Source organism: Lepidochelys kempii, chromosome 4, assembly GCF_965140285.1.
Source record: "Lepidochelys kempii isolate rLepKem1 chromosome 4, rLepKem1.hap1, whole genome shotgun sequence".
Classification (NCBI taxonomy): domain Eukaryota; kingdom Metazoa; phylum Chordata; order Testudines; family Cheloniidae; genus Lepidochelys; species Lepidochelys kempii.
In genome coordinates, this window is record NC_136383.1 from 57,351,602 (window position 1) to 57,373,985 (window position 22,384).

Genomic DNA, 22,384 nt, shown 5'->3' on the forward strand with positions numbered 1-22,384 from the left:
TGAATCATTATGATTAGATATAAACAACGAGACCCACACAGGAAAGTCAATAGGTCTGGATCTACAAGTGTTACCTAGCAGCTCTGTGTTCTTGGGGAACCAGGGCACAGTACTCAGCCTGTCTGACTCACTAAAGACCTCTCCCTACCTCACCCCCAGCCTCTGCTTGAACCAAATCTGCATAAGAAGAAAAATTTACAAAAAGCAATGAAAAGGCAGTGGGAGACACACCTAAATCCTGGGATAAGGATGACCGGATTAAGGAAAAAGAAAAGGAGTACTAGTGGCACCTTAGAGACTAACCAATGCGTCCGATGAAGTGAGCTGTAGCTCACGAAAGCTCATGCTCAAATAAATTGGTTAGTCTCTAAGGTGCCACTAGTACTCCTTTTCTTTTTGCGAATACAGACTAACACGGCTGCTACTCTGAAACAGGATTAAGGAAACACCCCTAGCCTCATTTGCATCGAAGATGGGACAAGGAGGATTCTCCATTAGCATACAGAATGGAGAACAGAGATTCCAAGGCAAGAACCGCATGGAACTCTGGGACCAGAAAAGCAGGGAAGCATGGTCCAGATGTTAACGAACCCATGCTTGCCACCCAGTTCAGTAGTCATCAGACCAATTCTAGTAATAAATCTTTCATTGGTATCCAAAATACTGAAGCTCCCTAACTCCATTGTGAGCTCCCCGCAAGGAACACCACCCAAAGCCAGGAATGATCAGCTCCCATGTCTAGCCTGAACAAAACAACTTTGGTATTCTCCCTTGTTTTCACAAACAAATCTGGTGTTCTCCCTTGAACCACTGTTGTTTCTCTACAAAAATTTGCACCTATGCTCAAGTAAGTGTTCTGATGCCTGGATTCAAAATCTGTATCAGTTCCACTGTGACTTCATCTTCTCCTGACTGATCATGCTGAGGGCTCTGCCTGTCTCCAGCACTCCAGACCCTCAGCTACCACCTCCACCTAGGACCCCCAATCAATTCAAGCATCACGGAGTGGTGAGAACCCAGCTCTCTCGCTCTCTCTAGGTATAGCCTTCTGACCTTGGCTTGTGTGATCATAGTTTTGTAAACCTGACTTTTATAATCAAATTTAGGTTAGATTTAATATTATAACTGTTTTGTTTGGCTCCCCTATGGTTATTACCTGGCAATAAATAACTTTCATGATTTAGCTGGTTGCTTCTCTCTGTCTCTCTCTCCCCACCATGGGTGGGTTTTTTTTTTTGGTTTCCTCATTCGCTCTGCAGCAATGCTTCTCGTACCTAAGCTAAAAGATCCCTGCAGCGCCCAAAAATCCTGTGGGGTTTGCTCATCAAGTGGATTACTACCAGAATAATTGTAACGTGAAAGTGGGGATAGAGATGTGCTGAACCAGAAACATATGAGGGTGGCAGCTCAGAAGTGCTGCTCAACCCAGCCTGCTCAGGCATGCTTGGATCTGGTGCGGTACCGATGGCATATGAGGGTAACAGCTTGGAGGTGCTGTTCGACCCAGCCTGCTGAGTCCAGGGACATATAAGGGGTCAGCTTGGGAGTGCTGATTAACCCAGTCCTCTCAGACGCATTCTGTTAATATATGTGTGTGTCTCAGATGCACTCTGTTAATATATATGTGTGTGAGTGTGAATGAGTGTGAGAGAGAGAGTCTGATTCTAGGGCTGGAAGAACCCAGCCTTGGGGAACCTAGGTCCTGCAGGATGGCTCCATTGGGAGGGAACTTGCAGCAGGGAGAAGTAGAGCTCCGTATGAGAACACAAGTGATACAAGCAGTACATTGATAGAAGTACAGACACCCCCTCCCCCAGAAGTGTAACTCTAATAAATGAGCATACCCCAAAGTAATGGGCAAAGCTGGTAACACAAGAGGCCACGTCTATACTAGGTGTACTTTACTGGTATGGGAAATTGTATACTACAGTAGTAAAGCACTCTTGCTGTGGATGCAGCTTACACCAATAAAACTGTGCTTTTACTCATATCTGCATCTACACCAGGAGCTTCCGCCAACATGGCTATGACTGTCAGGGATCATGCCTCTTCACAGCCCCCACTGACAGCTGTGCTTTCAGAAGTCTGTAGTGTAGTCTTTGCTTAATGGCTTATCTTCACTGCAATGTTAGCTCAAGTTATGTACACTTGAGTTAGCTCCTCTCAAGTTAACCTAGTTCAAACAAGATTGGTCACACTATAAAACACAAACTGCACAGAGTCTCTGAGTCCACACTGCATTATTAGCTCCAGGATCAGCAGCAATCAGATTCAACCCATAACGTGTGACGGGACAGCTAGCTCAAGTTTGAAGCACCAGTTAACTCAAGCTAGAGATTTTTGTCTATGCCTAGGAGTCAGGTTAAGGACAACACTCAAGTTATACCTTGAGCCAACACTGCAGTGAAGACAAGCCCTAAAGGAGTCTTAACTATCATTTAATTGATGTTAAGGTTGGGATTTTCTGAACTCTGCTCCCAATAAAATCAATTTACTTCAAGGGCAGCAGAGTTAGGTCAATGCGGAGTGTTTTAGAAAATCTCACCTCCAGTGATTCTCTGTCTTCCTACACCTACTTAATCTATATTCAGAACGTGTCACTCAAAATATCAATGTGAAAAAGCTGGAACGTCTAACTTTAGGTTAAAGAGTAGTATTTCTAAAGGGAAATGAGCCTTTAGAAGACAAACTTTGGTTTCCTCATTTTTTTAATTCTCGATTTACTCTCTTTCAGCTCACTCACATTAATATATCCACTGGGACTGTCTGTAAAATAGCAGATTTATTAGACCATATGTACCTTTAACTCTAATATGATGAAGCCTATTATCTAATCATTCCCCTCATCCCAAAATCTTATCACATAGTAAATGTAAACCAACAAGCAAAAAAGGTGTGTGATAATATAAATACACACACACACACGTCTCTCAAATTAGTTACTTATATGCTTTAAAAACCAGTTCCCAGGTAGTAGAAATACTAATTTTTAAGTATTTCTCAACATGTTAAAGTCTTACAAAAACAAAACTATCTTCATATACGATCACAGCTTGTTCCAAGTAACTGCTGACTCATTCAGTTACGCCCTACAGTACATTAGAAACACAAACTTTTAACAGTGGCTTCTAAAGAATGTGCACTGCACAGAAATTCTAAGTTTCCCCCATCCTGCACCAAACCTGTCTTCCCAGATATGACAACACTGTAAGCAGAGCTTTGCCAAAGAAATGCCAGAGTTGCCTGCAATAATTCCCCCAAACCACTGCCATTTCTCTCACAGTATGTTGGACACTGACACTTTACTATAAGAGATGCACCAAATGATGATCGGAGATGATCTCCATTGTGGAGAAAAACTAACGACTGTAGTCGCAAAACTTTTAGAGCCACGTTGAAATGCATTCCTGAAAACTGTTTATATTCACGGCTCGCTACTCATACATGAAAATTCGGCTGTTTGGAGAATGAGGTCAGCCAGAAAAAAATCTAAAACTCAGAACTTAAAGAGAGAGAGGACATTTAAGAATATTAATGGCTTTTTAATAGATATTTTCTTCGTGATTTTAATTTAGTACTCTCCAGGATTATTATTTCTTTTACAGTAGTTTCCAAAAGTCCCGGTCAGGATCAGAGTCCATATTATTCTGAACACTAGACACCCATATTAAAAGACAAGTCCCAGCACTGAAGGGCAGATGCATTTTAAACAAACATCACAAAAAGTAGATAAGGAAAGTCTACAGATCTGGGTAACCAATTCAAATCTGTTCCAGGTAGTAATAACTAAACCCCTCTATTTACTGAAAGGTGTTGGACAGCCATCTAGAAAGTAGTTGATGGTTTCACTCCAGTTCACTGGTGACAGGTGTCCACCCAACAGAACTCGTACCCTTGTTACCAATTTTACCAGAGAGAAGAGGGATTGATCATGTATGAAGACTGAATTTCTCTGTTCCCCAAAGCGGTAGGGGTGTGATGGGAAAGCTTGTACTGCTGCTGACTGTTCTATGGACTTTAAAGCATTTATGAGCAGCCCTAAAATAAAGCAATAAACTTATGGAAAAAAGCAGTAAAAATAGATTCCACATGCAAGTTTCCCAGGAACAGTTTTTAAAGTGTAGAAATAGTATTTTTAGAAATCAAAAATAGCTGAGTGTTTAAAAACATGTTGCTCAGAGCTTCAGTCTTCTGCACAGTGAGCAGTATGCACAGACACAAAGCAACAAGTCGTCCAAGCCCCCTTCAGCTACATAAACAAGGGAAACACTGCAGAATATACAGTTGATTCTTACTCTCTGTTTACAGCTAAAAATACATCCTTAAACCAGTGCTTCTCTGTCAACTGCAACATAATAGCTACCATTTCATTTTTGCAATTACTGCACCATACTTCTTATGCAAAACTTTAGCAATTCAAACAGAATTAAATGGCTAGATGAAGGGGAAACAGCATTTTTTGCATTACAATTTATTTTTCTTTTGTTCCTAACAATGAAAAACATCCACTAAAAAGTACACGCATTAAAAACATCATTATTCCCTTAGAATGGATTCTGTGCATTATTGAACATTAGCAGTCAATATCTGTGACAACTGTGTCCTTTCATCTTTTTGTGCCAAATTGATAATGATTGGCAAAATAGGAAATGATGTGTCCAGTGAAGCTTTATTTATTAAAGTGATCAAAAAAATTTTATTTAACAAAAAAAAATCCATAAAAATAACTTGCAGAGTTTACCATTTAAAAGAAAAGTAGAATCATAACATGTTCAAATCACAAACATACAGAAAAAACTAGCAGAAGTCTAAATAAATATTTATTCCTTATGATCTTAACCCTTCCCAGCACTCAGTGAAGTTTCTTTTGGGTGTACTCTCAGCCACTACATTTCTGTTGACATATTGATGCACCTTCATAGTGTGAAACAAAAGTGAAATTTGAGATTATCTGCTTTAAATGGATAGGCTTGAGGGATGCAGGCTAGATCTGTGAAAATGAGGAATGTCCTGCATATTTCAGTTTGTTTGTAGTGTTGTTGTAGCTGTTTTGGTCCCAGGATATTCCCAGGGAAAGCAGTGGATGTATTGTTTCTTGACTTTAGCAAAGCTTTTGACACGGTCTCCCACAGTATTCTTGTCAGCAAGTTAAAGAAGTACGGGCTGGATGAATGCACTATAAGGTGGGTAGAAAGTTGGCTAGATTGTCGGGCTCAACGGGTAGTGATCAATGGCTCCATGTCTAGTTGGCAGCCAGTGTCAAGTGGAGTGCCCCAGGGGTCGGTCCTGGGGCCGGTTTTGTTCAATATCTTCATAAATGATCTGGAGGATGGTGTGGATTGCACTCTCAGCAAATTTGCGGATGATACTAAACTAGGAGGAGTGGTAGATACGCTGGAGGGCAGGGATAGGATACAGAGGGACCTAGACAAATTGGAGGATTGGGCCAAAAGAAATCTGATGAGGTTCAATAAGGATAAGTGCAGGGTCCTGCACTTAGGACGGAAGAACCCAATGCACAGCTACAGACTAGGGACCGAATGGCTAGGCAGCAGTTCTGCGGAAAAGGACCTAGGGGTGACAGTGGACGAGAAGCTGGATATGAGTCAGCAGTGTGCCCTTGTTGCCAAGAATGCCAATGGCATTTTGGGATGTATAAGTAGGGGCTTAGCGAGCAGATTGAGGGATGTGATCGTTCCCCTCTATTTGACATTGGTGAGGCCTCATCTGGAGTACTGTGTCCAGTTTTGGGCCCCACACTACAAGAAGGATGTGGATAAATTGGAAAGAGTCCAGCGAAGGGCAACAAAAATGATTAGGGGTCTGGAACACATGACTTATGAGGAGAGGCTGAGGGAACTGGGATTGTTTAGTCTGCAGAAGAGAAGAATGAGGGGGGATTTGATAGCTGCTTTCAACTACCCGAGAGGTGGTTCCAGAGAGGATGGTTCTAGACTGTTCTCAGTGGTAGAAGAGGACAGGACAAGGAGTAATGGTCTCAAGTTGCAGTGGGGGAGGTTTAGGTTGGATATTAGGAAAAACTTTTTCACTAGGAGGGTGGTGAAACACTGGAATGCGTTACCTAGGGAGGTGGTAGAATCTCCTTCCTTAGAAGTTTTTAAGGTCAGGCTTGACAACGCCCTGGCTGGGATGATTTAATTGGGGATTGGTCTTGCTTTGAGCAGGGGGTTGGACTAGATGACCTCCTGAGGTCCCTTCCAACCCTGATATTCTATGATATTAGCGAGACAAGATGGGTGAGGTAATATCTTTTACTGGACCAACTTCTGCAGGTGAAAGACAAGCTTTTGAGCTACTCAAGAGATCTTCTTCGGGTCTGAGACAGGTGTATTCAGGTCTGTATTTCAGAACAGATGGCAGCCTCTTTTAGCAATGGGAATTTTTGAGTAGCCTAACATCACCACTGCATCTAAACAGAGTCAAATCCTATATTTCCTGCAAAGACTTGTCTGTGCTGAGGATTCGCCTTAACTTCCGCTATTTGCCCCAATTTCAGCCATCTGGTATCCTCCTTTGGTATCCTGCTTGCAATTGAATCATCTCATTAGACTGACCTCACACTTGGTAAGGGAAATCACAACTTTTCAGGTATTTATACTTGCTCCTGTATTTTCCACTCCATGCATCTGATGAAGTGGGTTCTAGCCCACAAAAGCTTATGCCCAAATACATGTTAGTCTCTAAGGTGCCACAAGGAATCCTCATTGTTTTTAGGGTATGCAGTGAACACAAGAAAGGACAACACATGGTGATAGAACAGCACGCTGAATAAGCATTTTACTGAAGGGGAGACAACAGATAAAAGTAAAAATCTCTCCTCCACCTGTTGAAAACAAAACCAGAGGCAATGGAAACCAATGTAATATGCTAACAGCAAGAGCAAATCTAACCCTTTAATTGAGATTCCAAACAAGAAGCATCAATACAAAGACTAACCTTAGCCTAAGTGAAAGAGAACAGAAGTCTCCAAACCATAAAAATCTTTAAAAAATAAAGCAAATGCCTGCTCAAGCATGGAGTTTGATATTGTCCATAATGTTGGTAGCAGTGTCTTTCAAACAAAGAATCGCCTGAGTATCCTCCTTTATTATGGCAATTTAGAAATAGCTAGACCTGCCAGTTCAGTTCTAAAATCATCATTAGGCCTTTAGGCTTCCTTGCTTGGCTGGCGACAGTGGCCTCCTGCTCTTTCTGGAGGTATTTATTGTTTTCTTAAGAACACTAAAAATAAAATCTTTAGAAACAATGCTCCTCTATCCCTCCTCCCCATCTGTTGGATGATTTTCACTTTCTCTCCATTGCCAAAATGTTTTCATAAAACAAAGAGATAAAAAGAGACAGCTGGAAGTTACACCCAGGCATGATTAATTTGGCCCATTATTATACACAATTTATAATCAGATCATTCCATTTCTTGACATCAGCTTCCATCAGCCTCAGAGTTGCTTGTTGTGGGGACTATAAATCCTTCCAGTTGTTTTTAAAAGTGACTGTTGTTTTCCAGAAGAAAAATGAAAAGCCTTCAAATCTCAATTGAAAGGGGGAAGGGTGTTGTCATTAGTAGACTGAAAATGTCACTGTGTCTTCCAGGAAACAGCCCTGCCTAGAACTACAGCTGCCATCATGAACATTTTTGCCAGACAATTCTCCTAATAAACAGGGACCAGAGGGCTGCCAGGCCCCTGTTGCTGGACAGTTCTGCGCACATTCTACTAGATTTGATTTGATTTTCCTTTCAGAAAGGTGATGGGGGACAGAAGACAGAAAATTTACTCCAGTGTATGTAAATCCCTTCAGTAACATCCTGGCTTATTTCAAAAGTTATCCACTGGGGGAAAAAAAAAAAGGTTATCCCCTTTTCCCTGTTCCCCCAATGGTTCCCTCACAACTCTCCCTCTTCTCCATCATGATTTCTCATTTCCCCCTTCTAGCTCCATGGCACTCCTTTTCCATCCCCATGAGTTTTACTGTGTCTCATCCTCTGTCTGACACCCCTGCCAAACATCTAGCCCCACTGTTACCTCGGGGGAAAATTGGGGCTTTTGATGTTCCTCCTGTGCTTGGGGCTGGGCTGCATGCTCCCAGGTAATCTCATTGCCTGGCTGTTCTCTGCTCCTGGTGATGCCTGCAGGTGCAGGCAGGGACCAGAGAGCAGCCCCATCAGTAAAAGTGGCTGTGTAGAGTATTGAGGAAGCCAGCCCAGCAGACAAAAGAGATCTTCCCTCCCCTTGCCAATGGCAGGGGGTGAGGGCTCCGGGCTCTGCGGTGGAGCCAGGGGTGAGGGATTTGGGGTGCAGGCTGCCCTGGGGCTATGGTGGGGAGAGAGGACTCCCCCCTGCTCTCTCCCCCTGCAGCAGCAGCACCCGTGCTGGGCGGGAGAGGCACCTTTCCCCACCACAGCAGCTCCAGAGCTGGGCTAGGTTGGGGCTGAGGGCTGGGAGCCTCTCTTCCCAGCCACAGCAGGTCCAGGGCTAGGTTGGGGCCAGGGAAGGGTGCCTCTCCCCCAGCCGCGGCAGGTCCAGGTCGGGCTGGGCTGGGTTGGGGCGCCTCTTCCCCGTCTGCAGCATGGATGGGCCAAGCTGAGCTGGGGCTGGTGTGCCTCTTCCCTGTCCACGGCAGGTCCAGGGCTTTGGAAGAGGTCTCTCGCCCCGCCGCAGCCTTGAGCACCTGCACAGCCCTTAATAGGCTGCCTCATGGCTGCACAGTTCAGAGGAAACATAGCTCATGAACCATGTTGCCATTAGCTTCTTCACTAAGGGCTTGTCTTCATTCCAAAGCTAAATTGGTGCTGGTGCAATCGATGCAGCAGCATCAATATAGTGGGTCTAGTGAGGACAAAATCATGATGGGAGCGTGCTCTCCCATCGATTTTTGTACTCCACCTCAATGAAAGGTTGAAGCAATGCTGGCAGGAGAGCCTCTCCCATCAACATTGCATAGTGTGGACCCCACAGTAAGTAGATCCAAGCTATGGCAACTTGAGTTACGCTACTAATGTAAGTCAAATTGCGTAGCTTAGATCGACCCACAGCAGTAGTGTAGATCTGCTCAAGGTGTGTGAGCTACTTCCCCTTCTGAGATGGATAAGAACTGTTGAAGGAAAACTAATATTGCTGTGTTAAATGAGGCATACTGTCAATGGAGCACATTGCATCAAACAGCTCCACCCTACTCTTCCACCTAAGCAGACCTCTGAGGTTAACATGGGACCTAAGTTTATAGATGTATGACATGCAGCCCTTCCATAACAATATAGTGATAGACCCCATTTTCTAGGATTAGTGAATGTTTGCTCCCTATACAGAGGAGAGGGGCTCTATGTGTTAATTACCATAAATAGAAAGGTAAACTTATGGGAAAAAAAGATGTTTGACTAGATTCTGGTCTCACACTGGGTTAAATCAGACATGCCAAACCTGCAAAAATAACGGCAGAAATGGGGCTTGTTTTTGGCTTAATTGGCTTGTGAGTTGCTTGTTAACTAGTTTTTGGCTTGTATCTTGGTGCTTGTTTAGCTTGTAGCTTGTTGTACCCTGTTGCTGCTTCTTTTTGATCGGCTCCCAGCAAGCAGGAACAAGGGGGTGGGGGAGGACAGAGTCAGGGTGCACAGCAGGCCCACCACAGTCCCAGACTGCACACCGTGGGGATCTAGTCACAGAGTGCTGGGATTCTTAGGGGTTGGATTGTTTTGAAATGTGATTAGCTTGATTTTTGGCTTATTGTGAAAGTTGGGGTGCTTATTTACCATGTGAAAGGTGGCAACTGTGGTTTAATTCCATATTAAGTTACTCTGTGTTCACAAGCATGACTGAGACCAGACTTCAAAGCATATAATTTAAATGGATTTATCTTTAGTTATTGCAGTCCAGTTGATTAGGCACTGGAATAGGAGTCAGGAGACCTGGATTCTATTCTCAGCTCTGCTGCTGACCAGTTGTGCAACCCTGAACAAGTCACTTCCCCTCTGCTGCAGTTTCTTCATTTGTAAAATGGGGACAACAATATTTACCTCCTTTGTAAAGTACTTGAGGATCTACTGAGTAAAAGGCTAAGTATTATTATTCACACTGCAGAAGTCTCTATGGAGAGTTTCTTGGTCTTGTAGCTATCATAGTCTTGAGAACTTCAGAATCACAATTGTATTTGTTCATTCTACACATAATTATAAAAATTGCATTAAATTTACCATAATAATTGAGCAGTCATTGGAAACTACCTTTGATCTCTCACTTCTCTTTGAATGGGGTCAGGGGTGTACACTGAATCCAACATTCACCTCCAAGAGCTATTACCATTATTAGAATAATTATAGTTATAAACCCCATTGTGCTAGGCACTGTATACACAAGATTTATCTCACCAATTTCTGTATATTGTTAGAAGTCTATTTATGGACTTCAATTATATTAAAATAATGGTTGGATTTGAAACCCAGTGTATTATGGGAAAATGAACAAGTCTGAGAAGACATAATTACCTTGACAATTTTTTCAAATTTATCCAAGCTCTGAATAATTTCTTGATATAAAGTATTTTCTAAATATATTTTAGTGCTTTTCACAGATATTCAGTGTGAATTCCCTTCCCCTCATCCTACCATAAATACTATTTTGCTCCAATTTTTAAAAAGCATGTTATTTTAGTGATTCCGTATTACCAACCCAAAAAGTTCAAAAAACATGAGTCAATCCACCCAAAATTATGAGATTTTTTTTTTAAAATCACATTATTTTGGAGACAAAGATTAAACCAAGATCATTTCAATGGAGTGGAAAGTCATCACAAGATAATGATTTCCTGTAGCAATTGGCAAACTGCTCATTATGTGGATTCAGAAAAATCAATACTAGCATCTTTGAGGATACTAATATTTAGGAAATAAATCAGAAAACTGAATTAGTAAAACCACAGGCCCTCAGATACCCCATCTCATCCTAGCCTGGCCATCTTTAGTGGGTGAGGTCAGCTTTCTCCTCCTGCTCCTCCAATTCCTCTTATAGGTCTGTGAGGGCCAGCTAGTTGACCACTTCCTGGGTTCTTTGGAGGGCCATCAACTAGTCTATTTCCTGCCCTTCTTGAATTCTTAAGGTGCCGGTCCACTCTTCACAAATCCAAGAGATAGTCCTATGCCTTCTACCTCTATTCAAGAGCCCTCTAAAGGTCTCTAGTACTGCAGCAGCTGTAACTGATGGAGTCTTGAGGGTACATCTGCTGCAGAAAGTGAAACAGGCAAATGATCTGCTTCCCCATAAGATAGCTCCTCATTTTTGGGATGAGCAGACCTACCTTGCTAGTCCCTCCCACATGCAAGATTGGGGAGCTGACCAAATGAACGCACCCGAAATGACCAAGGGATCAGCCATAGGCCCTCCAGCTGGGCATCCTCCAAAGATAGAGATAGGGAGTAAGGAAGAGGCCATTTTCTGGCCAAATATGTCTAATATTTACAGTAATTCAGGCAAAATGTAATTTACTATTTGATTTGCTCATCCTTAATTTCTTGCAACTACATCCATTTTAAGGCAAAGTGCATTTGGTTATTTTCAAAGCAGGAGACACTGACTTATAACAGTGTTCCAGTACCGTGGCTTTCTGTTATAAGAAATGGAGGATATGCTATAGATTTAACTATTTTATCTGATGCATATTAATGCAGAGTAGAATGATAATGTGCTATTATCTAACTGCTACAGTCTGAGAGACTTAGAGAAGAGACTTGATATTTCGGAACAATCGTATCCAGAATTAAAGATATGTGAGAAAGACTCTCCTTAAAAATTAAGAGAAAAATATTGAGGTTAGGGAAGAACAGAAGCCCTCTTTTTCTAATAGCATTGTAGATTTTTCTAAACTGCTTCATCTGAAAGATGACTCACAAGAGATTGGGCTTTTTTTTAAGCTCTTCCTTTTAAAAAAATTCTTTATGATGAATAAAGAAGGCATGAAAGGTTTTTGTCAAAAAAGGGGGGAGTTCCCCCCCTTTTTTTTTTAAACCTTAGGACTAGCAAGAATGTCAATTCATAATTTCCTGTTCTCCTGAGTATCTCAGTGATGTATGTGAGCTCCCAGACCCTAATTGAGGAGATTAGGATGGAATGGTGGGGAGAAGTAATAACTAACAAAAAAATCCATTCTCCCAAGCGTTTATTAGGGATTGGAATTAAATGTGTTTAAAAAGTTTTTTAAAACAGTCTGACAAAAAAGCCCCTACACTCTCAAGTATCCTCCTTCAAATTTCCTTTCATGTCACCATTTCTCTCATGTTCCAGCTGCAGTACTGTCTTCCAGGACAGATAAGATCTTGAGATCTAGTGTACCAGTTTTCAAGCTCAAAAAGCTAGATATGGAATCACAAAAATGACTGCCACAAACATGGTCCTTTTGTGTATACTCAGCACTAACTCCTGCTATCCATCTTCATCCTTGAAAAGTCTTGTCCATATTCTTGCCACAATTTCACTGTGTTCCTGCAGTCTCCCAGATTCCAATATCATTTCCTCCAATCACTGCTTCCGCCAGCACCTCCCCCATATCCAAGATCTGATTCTGCTCCTATCCATACCAAATCACAGCTAGTTCTGGGTGATTCCAACAAAATCAAGAACCATCCCTGGATAATCTATGGCTTTATCATATACGTTTAGGTAATGGTGTTAAAATGCAAGTTTAAACAGTTCCATCTAAACCAGTTTCTTACACACCAGGCACTGGGAATGCAGTCAAGCTGTGTTAGAAGGTCTATTCTAGGTTTAGCTGGAACTGTGTTTGGGCACTGTTCCTTTACTCGGTTGCTGGTCCACTGTGCATGGGCCCGTAAACCCTGATCCTGCAAATACTTAGGCACAAGCTTACCTAGAAGTACATGAGTAGTCCCATCAATGTGCTTAAAACCAAGAACGTGTGTGTTTGCATTTCAGCAGTTATCTTACTGTTCTCCTTAAAAGCTGTATCCAAGAGGCCCTAGGGTGTTCACTGATGACCAGGTAAATGTATCTAAGAACTTATATAAATAGCTAACATACTCACTATTAAATCTAAACTTAGTTTCACTCTTCAGTGCTTTTTCTAAACAATAGTTGTTCCTGAAAAATCATGTTAAAAACTGAAAATTAACAGAAAAAGCAAGTTTTCCAAGGACACAAAATTAATAACTGAATCTAATCCAGGGAAAATTGAGATCAGGCTTTTAACTAATATGCTTAAGATGTGTGTGTTAGGCTGGGTCTTTTTCCAAGTGCCTAATTTTTACCCACAGTTGTTTTTTTGTTTTTTTTTAAACCAGAACAACATACTCCATTCATTTTGGACAATCTACACGAGCCCTGAGCAATTCCACTGCGTTATGTGTTTGCTTCTAAAGTGGTCCTCACTCCTGACACACTAAAGTAAATCTGAATAGGTTACATATGATCCTGGTTGGAGACAGGACATAGAATCATAGAATATCAGGATTGGAAGGGACCTCAGGAGGTCATCTAGTCCAACCCCCTGCTCAAAGCAGGACCAATCCCCAATTTATGCCACAAATCCCTAAATGGCCCCCTCAAGGATTGAACTCACAACCCTGGGTTTAGCAGGCCAATGCTCAAACCACTGAGCTATCCCTCCCCCCCAAAAAATCCCCAAAAATCCCTCCCCCCCCCACCCTCCTCGCTCATCTTGATGCGTTCTCCAAGATTCACGTTAGAGGCCTTATTTCTGCTGCAGAAAATAATTACATGTGAACCTTTTAAGGGCTTGAAGAGGTATTAAAATCAGAGTTTTAAAAGTAGCATATTTATTATCTAGCACAGGTAGCATCTTTTGAAGTTTATCGATAGCAATTAAAATTTCAGCAAGTCATCAGCCAAGGTATTTATAAAAACAACCAGGTTTAGAGATTCGGGGATTCTACTAGACTCTGGTTTGACCAGCTATTGTCAAACATTTTGTTCTGGGGAACTAATACGCAACCCTTTGTGGGCCACCTCCCCTCCCAATATCTGCTTCTTTTCCAACTATTTAATTCTCAGTCCACCAGCAAAGACTCTCTGGGTGAGAGTTTGTGTTGCACTCCTAAGAGACGCAGCACAGAACTTGCAGCCCAGGGGAAGGGGAAAAAACAAGCGATTAAGAAGCCACCTTTATGTCCTCCCAAAGGGCTCTGGGGACCACAAAACTCAGACAGCCCCAAAGAGATGTCCATATTATAGCAGCACGGCTGCCCAGAGTCACCACAATACCATGTGCTGTGGCTCTGCCCATCCCTTGCTTCATCCCTTATACCAGGGTCTGTGAGGGTGGTGCTTAGAAGACAGCCTATGGCTGCCTTCCTCAGTTCGTATGTCAGGGAAATTCTCCCCAGCCCTTTACACTAACTGGTACAGCACGCCAGCTGGACTAGTGGGACTAACACAGGCACTAAGGAAGGGGCAGAATAGACAGGCTAAAAAGAACTGTCCTTTCAAAAACGTCCCTCTCTTTTTCCGTAGGCCACATCTGGAAAGGAAGAGTAGGAGGAAAGTGGCATGGTAACTAATGAAGCGGAGAGGGAGTCGGAGGGTATGTGGAGATCGTTGGGAATCAGACTGTCTGGAATGACAGGAATAGAAGGTTAGCAGGAGTTTCCCAGCCAGCTCGTACAGGGGCAGTTTTTCTTACAATATTAGCAACTTGCCCTAAAACTGAGATGTAGTTTATAAGACAGCTTAAGCCACAGTGCACTCAAGGTCTTATATTGTTCTGGGGGGAAAACAGCAAATTTTATGGAAAGTCTCTAATTCTATCAGTGTTTATGTGATCATTGTGAAAAATGGCTGCTGTTCACCGGATCTGAATTAAAATGCAAACAAAAGAAAACACATAACCACACATTGAATGGGAGAAGAATTTAAACCTGAAAGATGGAGATGGGTGGGCAATTAAAACAGTTAATTTATCTGTGTTATGCAGGTGAAATTTCTGAAAGTGTTACTCATCGAAATGAGGGCAGCTTTAAACAACATTGTATCATGGATGGATATCATGGGGATGGATCACTTGATGACTACCTGTTCTACTCATTCCCCCTGAAGCACCTGGCATTGGCCACTGTCAGAAGACAGGATATGAGCTAGATGGACCATTGGATTGACAGCATGGCCATTCTTATGTTCTCATTAGGGCCAGGGCAGGCACTAGGATTTTTACCACCCCAAGCAAAAAAAAATTTTGGCCGCCCCCACTTTTTTTTTGTGCCCCCCCCTCCAACTCCGCCCCTTCCCAACCCCTTCCCCAGATCCCCAGCCCCGCCTCCTCCCTCAGGCGTGCTGCGTTCCCCCCCATTGCTTCCTGAGGCTCCCCCCCGGCAACTCCCTGACCCAGCTCACCTCCGCTCCACCTTCTCCCCTGAACACGCTGCCGCTCCACTTCTCCCCCTTGCTTCTCAGGCGAGGGAGAGGCAGCACGTTCAGGAGAGCAGGCAGAGCGGAGGTGAGCGAGGGTGGTGGGGAAGCGCAGGAAGTAACGGGGGGAGTGGGGGTAGAGGAACCGCTCCCTGCCCCAGCTCGCCTCCGCTCCACCACCGCCGCCTCCCCCGAGCACGCCGCCGCTCAGCTTCTCCTCCCTCCCTCCCAGGCTTGCAGCACAAAACAGCTATTTGGCATGTGGCAAGCCTGGGAGGGAGGGGAGAGAAGCAGAGTGGCAGCGGTGCACTCAGGGAAGCAGCTGGAGGCGAGCTGGGGTGGGGGTGGGGCACATTTCTAGGGGAGGCATGGCCAGCACTGAATGCCGCTCCTGGAAACGTGCCGCGCCAAGCACCCATTTCTTTTGCTGGTGCCTGGAGCCAGCCCTGCTTAGGGCCAGTCATTAGGAATTTCCATTCAGTTCAAAATTCAAACATTTCAAATTTTTCTTCATTCCAAATTGGAACAACGAAAACTTCAAAACATCTTCAGAACTGGAATTCCAAAATTTCATTTGAGAAAAAAAATGAAACATTGATTTTTAACATGAACATGAAATAATTTCATTTCAATATAACTGATATGATTTTTAATATAAATTATAATATAGATAATGACAACAGAATACAAAAATCAAATGTTTCAATTTATATACCAGACTATGTCATTGTCATAATCTAGTCAAAATATTTCAGCTTTTATATTACAAAATATAATATTGTATTTATATTATTTTTATATTAGGGTTTAAGAATTATTTTTAAATTATAAAATAAATAAAAAATTATGATTGGTAATCGGAAAGTTCCTGCTGTAATTGGAATAATATATAAAGGACATGATATGTCATGTCAGTGAGCTGGGCAGTCAGTAAGCCACCCATACAGTTGTGGAGTCCTGCCTGTCTGCTGGGAGAAGGAAAGCTTTCTAGCATGCCCGGCTTAATGCCCACAGCAATCTGGAAACCCGGCCCTCTTGCCAACCAGGCATCCAGCCAGGAAGCAGGCAGAACAGCCAGTATGTCTGATTTCCTGCCAGCCTACTTGGCTGGCAGGTGGGCTAGCAGGAAATCAGCAAAGCAGGCAGGCAAGTTTATCCTGCCAGTCTGCCTGCCAGCAAAACACTTCGATTCCATCAAACCAGCATTTTCTGATGGAAAACTGTTCCGTCAGAAAATTTTCAACAAGCTCTATTTATCATGTTTGAAAATAGCTGTCAAGTGACTTTGGTGACACGGTGCTGTCTAAAACTTCACAGTCAACGCAGTCTGGGACAAACTGTTCTGTGTCATGTCCGTGCATTAGGAGTAAGTCCTGGCCTCAGCAACCAATTGGTGAAGGAGGATGAGAATGGACAACTTGCCCAAAATTTAACAAAGAAGAGGTCATTAGAGACTTAGGGGAAAGAACTGTATTCTTGGAGTATGGGGGAGAAAAAACAAATTGGACAGGGTCTAGAATAGAATTGAAGGAAAGGAACATGAGACAGCAGTTGTAGCTGACAGGCTCAAAAGAGTTTAGCTTTGTTTCAAATGGCATTATCCTCCACTGCTCCATTTACTCTCTGGTAGCAAGAGGGAGTTCAGGAGTGGGAGTTGGAGATAAGGTGATAGGCAGAAATTAAAAAAAAAATAGAGCTGAGGAAAAGATAGCAATGGAAAATGGATGAGGGGAAAAAGAGGAAAATGGTGACCAGACAAGATTCAGATAAACTTTAGGGGCATCAGACTTTTCAGGATTTTAATCAGAATCTAATGGTTTGAAAGTTTATGGCCTATCACTAAGACTGCAATTTGGGCACAGAACTTTTTAATAAATTTCACAGCAGAGATGTGGGTAAAAAAAAAAAAAAAAAAGATGGAAAGACAGATCCTGGAATGGGAGGTGCGGAAAGGTGAGGCCTGGGTGGTGGAGTTGGAGAGCAAGCCAGCCCTGCATTCACTCCACAGCAACAGCTCCAGTCTCACAGGGCTGGGCCTAGCTTCCTACTCTGGGCATTGTAGTCTAGGGCACAAGGTTGCAGCACAGCTCAAGTTTGGCCTGTCCAACCCTTCACAGATGGAAGCAAAGGGTCAGACAGGCCAAATTTGATTGGCATTGTGATCTAGTGCACAGGGTCATAATGCCACTCCAGTTTGGCCCATCTGCCCCTGCACAGATGGACCTAATTCAAAATCATGATTTCTGTGACCATCATGATCTCCATGACAAAATCATAGCTCTGCCTATCATTAATGGGAATTCTGAATCAGTGAGAGTTCTTTTGTATAAGAAGGATGTTGATAAATTGTAGATGGTTCAGAAAAGAGCCATGAGAATGATTAAAGGATTAGAAAACATGCCTTATAGTGATGGACATAAGGCGCACAATCAAACAAATGAAACAAAGACAAGGTTATAGGGTGACTTGATAACAGTCTGTTGTACCTACATGGGGAGCAAATATTCAATAATGGGTTGTTCAATCTGGCAGAGAAAGATATAATATGATCCAGTGGCTAGAATTTGAAGTTAGATACAAAATTACACCTCCTTTTCAGTCTGAATTTAACAGTTAGGGTAATTAACCACTGGAACAATTGACCAAGGGTTGTATTCTCCATGAAGATTAGATGTTTATTTTGGGAAAGTTCTATAGCCAGTGTTATACAGGGGGTCAGACTAGATTATCACAATGGTCCCTTCTGGCCTTGGAATCTATGAATCTGTAATATCCATAATCCTTTTCCAGCTCACAAACTTTTAGGTGTGCTCACATCTAAGCTCTGGTAATATTTGGATGCTCATGTGTATGAACTGAGAGTTCTTATTCCTGTCACAGAAGCAAACACTCAGAAATTTAGGGAAGCTGAAGTCACTGTCTCAGCATTTAACAATTTATTGCTGGGGCCTTTTGTTTTTTAAGTCATAGTTTTATCAAACAACCCAGTATGTATTTCATAAACAAGCCCTTTGCAATTTTGTGTTTGAAGTAAAAAAGACAATAGGGAAAACCTGTTAAATCTATTAAGATTTTAGACCATTAGAAAAATAAAATAGCTAATTTTAATCCAAAGTGAATTTTAATGCTTTCTTACTATTACTGAAGGAGAGTGAATTGGCTAAACTCCCTAACCCACACCATCAAAGAGGTGGGGGGAAGGGGAGGGAGTTGAGAAATAAATACAGGAATAGAGTTCTTACCCTGAGGAACGGTAGTCTGGTTTATTTCTTTCAGAGCGATCTGAGAAGAGAGGAAACATTATCAGCACAAAAATGTTAATGTTCTTTAGCAACACTTGTACAAAAATCTGAAACAACTTTCACACCATACTATTAAATATTATAAAGGGACTATTCAAAAATAGAATGAAAATAGAAATTCTTTTATGGGACGGTTTGTCTGCATTTAATTGGTTTGCCAGAGACAAGATAAAATAACTAGAAATGTTTACGTTTGTTAAATTCCCCTTCTCAAAACACAACCTTTTGCATGCTTATTCTTTTATCTGTTTATTAAGCTCCTCGCTAAAATGAAAAGGACTTTAGTTTAAAGAAGAAAAGCGGGGGGGAGGGAAACCACAGATTACTCAGCGCAAAAAAATCATTCCATGATTCATAGCTGGCAGAGTTCCCTGACAGGATGGAGGGGAAAAAAATCAGCAGTCAGTTGTTGCAACATCTGCAAATACACTGAATTCAGTACTGCTCTAACATTAACTCTTGCTTTCCTTGCAGTTTTAGGTGTGGAGTTCTTTTATGCTCTCCATCAGGGCTTTGATTATTTAGAGTAGTATTAGAAGAGGGAGTTTACTGGTGTCTAATGAAATTGAGCAGCAAATTTAAATGAAGTCTATTAGGTGCAGTCAAGGACTTAGCTAAATTGTACTGAAAAGTGCATATATTTGTTTCTTATATAGACCCACAAGCATTTTTAAAATATGAATTTTCATTTGACTTTTCAAATATTCTTATATGCAAAACAATGAATATATTACATTAAAAACAAGTAGAGCTATCCTGTCTAAAGTAAAAAGAGTTAAAATTATCATTCAAGCATGGCAAATATTTTATCTAATATACTTGAATATACTAAAGATACTTGAACTCTTTGAAAGAAAAGTAAATGAGATTCATACACTATTGACAGGTTACAGAGTAGCAGCCACGTTAGTCTGGATCTGCAAAAAGAAAAGGAGTACTTGTGGCACCTTAGAGACTAACCAATTTATTTGAGCATAAGCTTTCATGAGCTACAGCTCACTTCATCGGATGAAGTGAGCTGTAGCTCATGAAAGCTTATGCTCAAATAAATTGGTTAGTCTCTAAGATGCCACAAGTACTCCTTTTCTATATACTATTGAGATATACATTTTCCAAAGATAGAGCTTTCTTGATTTATTTATAATAAGGGATCCAATTTATAATTAGAAGCATGTTCTTACTGATTATATCCCCACTGATCAGTTATTTTGCCTCTTACATTCTGTGTGCGCCCTTTAGGATTAAAGCTTCTTTATTTGTATTAGTAAACTATTGGTTTACTAAAAAGCCTGTCTAACCCTAAGAAATATAGATATCCATGAAGATCCTCCTGTCCATTTGACATGTATTTTGAGATTTAAAATCTTGTATTTGAGCAACAATTTGTTCTCTAGTAGAACAAAGACAAACAGAACATATTTGTGTCAATTGTTCTGTGTAACAAATGCACAGTGGGAAAGTGTTTCCCTCTCCCATTTCTGCATGGGTTTGCATTTGATTCTATCTTGCTGCAGTTTGTCAGTAAAACTGATTACTTGACACTTATTTCCACATCCAACTCATGTTCAGTTTACAGGTGCTCAGCTCCGATTCTCACAGCCCTGCAGCACATCATCTGTTAAATTTCTGCTATACTTTGATCTCCATTTCATCACACCCCACCGTGCTCAGTTTGCTAGCTAGAATCAAATGTAATGTCTCAAACCAGAGCCACAAAAGCAGTGGCTCAAACACACAAAGAAAGCCTTGCTCATTCCATCCTTAAAATTTCCCAGGTAACCGCCTTACCTGTGGCTATTCAGGGACAGGCAGAGGTTCCCACTTAGTCTACTTGCCATCTGTTGCTGGGATCCCAGTTTCCCTGCCATTTTTGCAGCCATTTAACAGCAATATACTGACAGGACATTCCAAGTTGGTACAACATGAATGTGAATGTGCCAGCAACAGCGGAGAAAAGGAGTCAAAGAACATGTAAACAACAGCACCAGAGCTTTCCTCCAGAGCCCACTTCTGATTGGCAGATTTTCCATGGCCAGGCCCCACAACTGGAATGCTGTCATGCAGGAAGTTAATGCAAATCCCTTCTCCCTTTAATTCTTTGTTGAAACAGGAAATGGTACAGCTGTTTTAAAACATATTTTATTTACTGCTTAAAATAGAGAAAGAACATCATCGACCATACTTCTCGACTGAGCTTTATTTAAAAAAAAAAAATCAAGGGAATGTACTACTTCTAAGTAGCATAAAAATAATAAAACACTGGTCTTCTTGAGGTTATAGGCTCATTAAGAAGTAAATAAGCTCTGTTTAACATGATTTGCGGCACGAGACTCGGTCACAAAGGGTTTAATTTCAAAAGTGGCTTTACCCTAGCTTCCAATTTTGTTTCTATAATTTTGCAATTCTGGGCAGAATTTTACTGTTACAAATAACCGCAGGCCCAGCTGATGGCATTTAGATCTCTAGCTATCTGATTTGTGAGCACAGAATAGAAGGCTGATTCTAAAAATTTCTGAACAAAATGAAGTCCCAATGTTTGTGCTGTTCCCTGCAAGTGAATCCCTGGCTCACAAAAGGCAGCATACAGGACTGAGGCCCTCAAAATAGGATATATTTTATAGAAAACATGCCATGTAAAATAACATACGAGAAGTCATGATTTGCTGAAACCCATTGTTCTGTCCAAATATGTATATTAGTTAGTGTGTATGAAGTTATGAGATTTTGCTGTATGGTTGTTACTGAAATATGTTGTAAGTTTCAGAGACTCTACTGCTAGTTCCCCCATGACAACAAGGGTGGTGATGCACCCCAAGAGGGTGTTAAGCAACTATTAATCAACAGGGGAGTTGTAAACAAGGGATTTACAATGCTGTTAGAGGGCTACGCAAGCATAACACAATAGGGGATTGCTCTACTCCGAGTCAGCAAAGCCCCCCAGGACATATATGGGCTAGTGTTTTTCAGGCTTATGGACTGAGGACATAAAATAGGGGGCAGTAGCATCATACCTTTGCTTTTCTTCTCTCCCACCTGTTCTGTAAGCTACAAGAATGCTGGGAAGACAAAAGATTTGAACTGAGGAGACTGATCCCAGGCTTAAAGGGGAAGCCTGTGTATTAAGCAGGGTGGATAAAAATCAAATTTAAAAAAAAAAGTTTTATTTAAAATCAGATTTTTTCAATAAAATGCTTTTTGAGGAAAAAAACCTAATCTAAAGATAGTTTTAATTCAGATACATTACAGCTCAAAGATATCTCATAATGGAATAGAGATTATAAATTCTAAAGTATGAGAATATATTCATGACATGCTTAAGAAAAGTTTTGTAAATAAGTTCCAATAGTTCACAGATTAGGGACCCACTCTTATGGGGTTCCAGGAGCTTCCGTATTATTTAGGTTAATCTTTCTATCTGTCCAATGGGACTCAGTACTCAGCCTAGAAGATACCATCAGAGATGCTTAGTTTTGCAGTTCTCAAATTGAGAATTTGTGTCTCCAGAGATAACATGCTTGTTAACAGCAAATATGTTTTAAAATGAATGAATGAATGAAATAAATAATGTAGAGAGGTGAGAAATTGCAGAGGGACAATCGGGTTGTGGCCGGTTAATTTGTGTACCCAGAGTCAATCCCTCACCTCTCTCTAAAAGTGCAAAGTTTCAAAAAGTTCAGTGAATAGAAGATTGTTGGGGAG

General features: G+C 41.5%; 1 protein-coding gene across 6 annotated transcripts in view; it reads right to left on the minus strand.

The window, feature by feature from the left end:
- SH3D19 (SH3 domain containing 19) overlaps positions 1–22,384 on the minus strand; it is a 118,648-nt gene that overhangs the window by 78,522 nt on the left and 17,742 nt on the right. For 5 of the 6 annotated variants that reach the window (XM_073341345.2, XM_073341339.2, XM_073341341.2 and 2 more), the window contains exon 2: positions 18,626–18,665. In XM_073341345.2, coding sequence (XP_073197446.1) covers positions 18,626–18,665 — 40 coding nt within the window. Of the gene's footprint in view, positions 1–18,625; positions 18,666–20,473; positions 20,632–22,384 lie in introns of those variants that run through there. The other variant, XM_073341343.1, reaches the window with a different exon arrangement.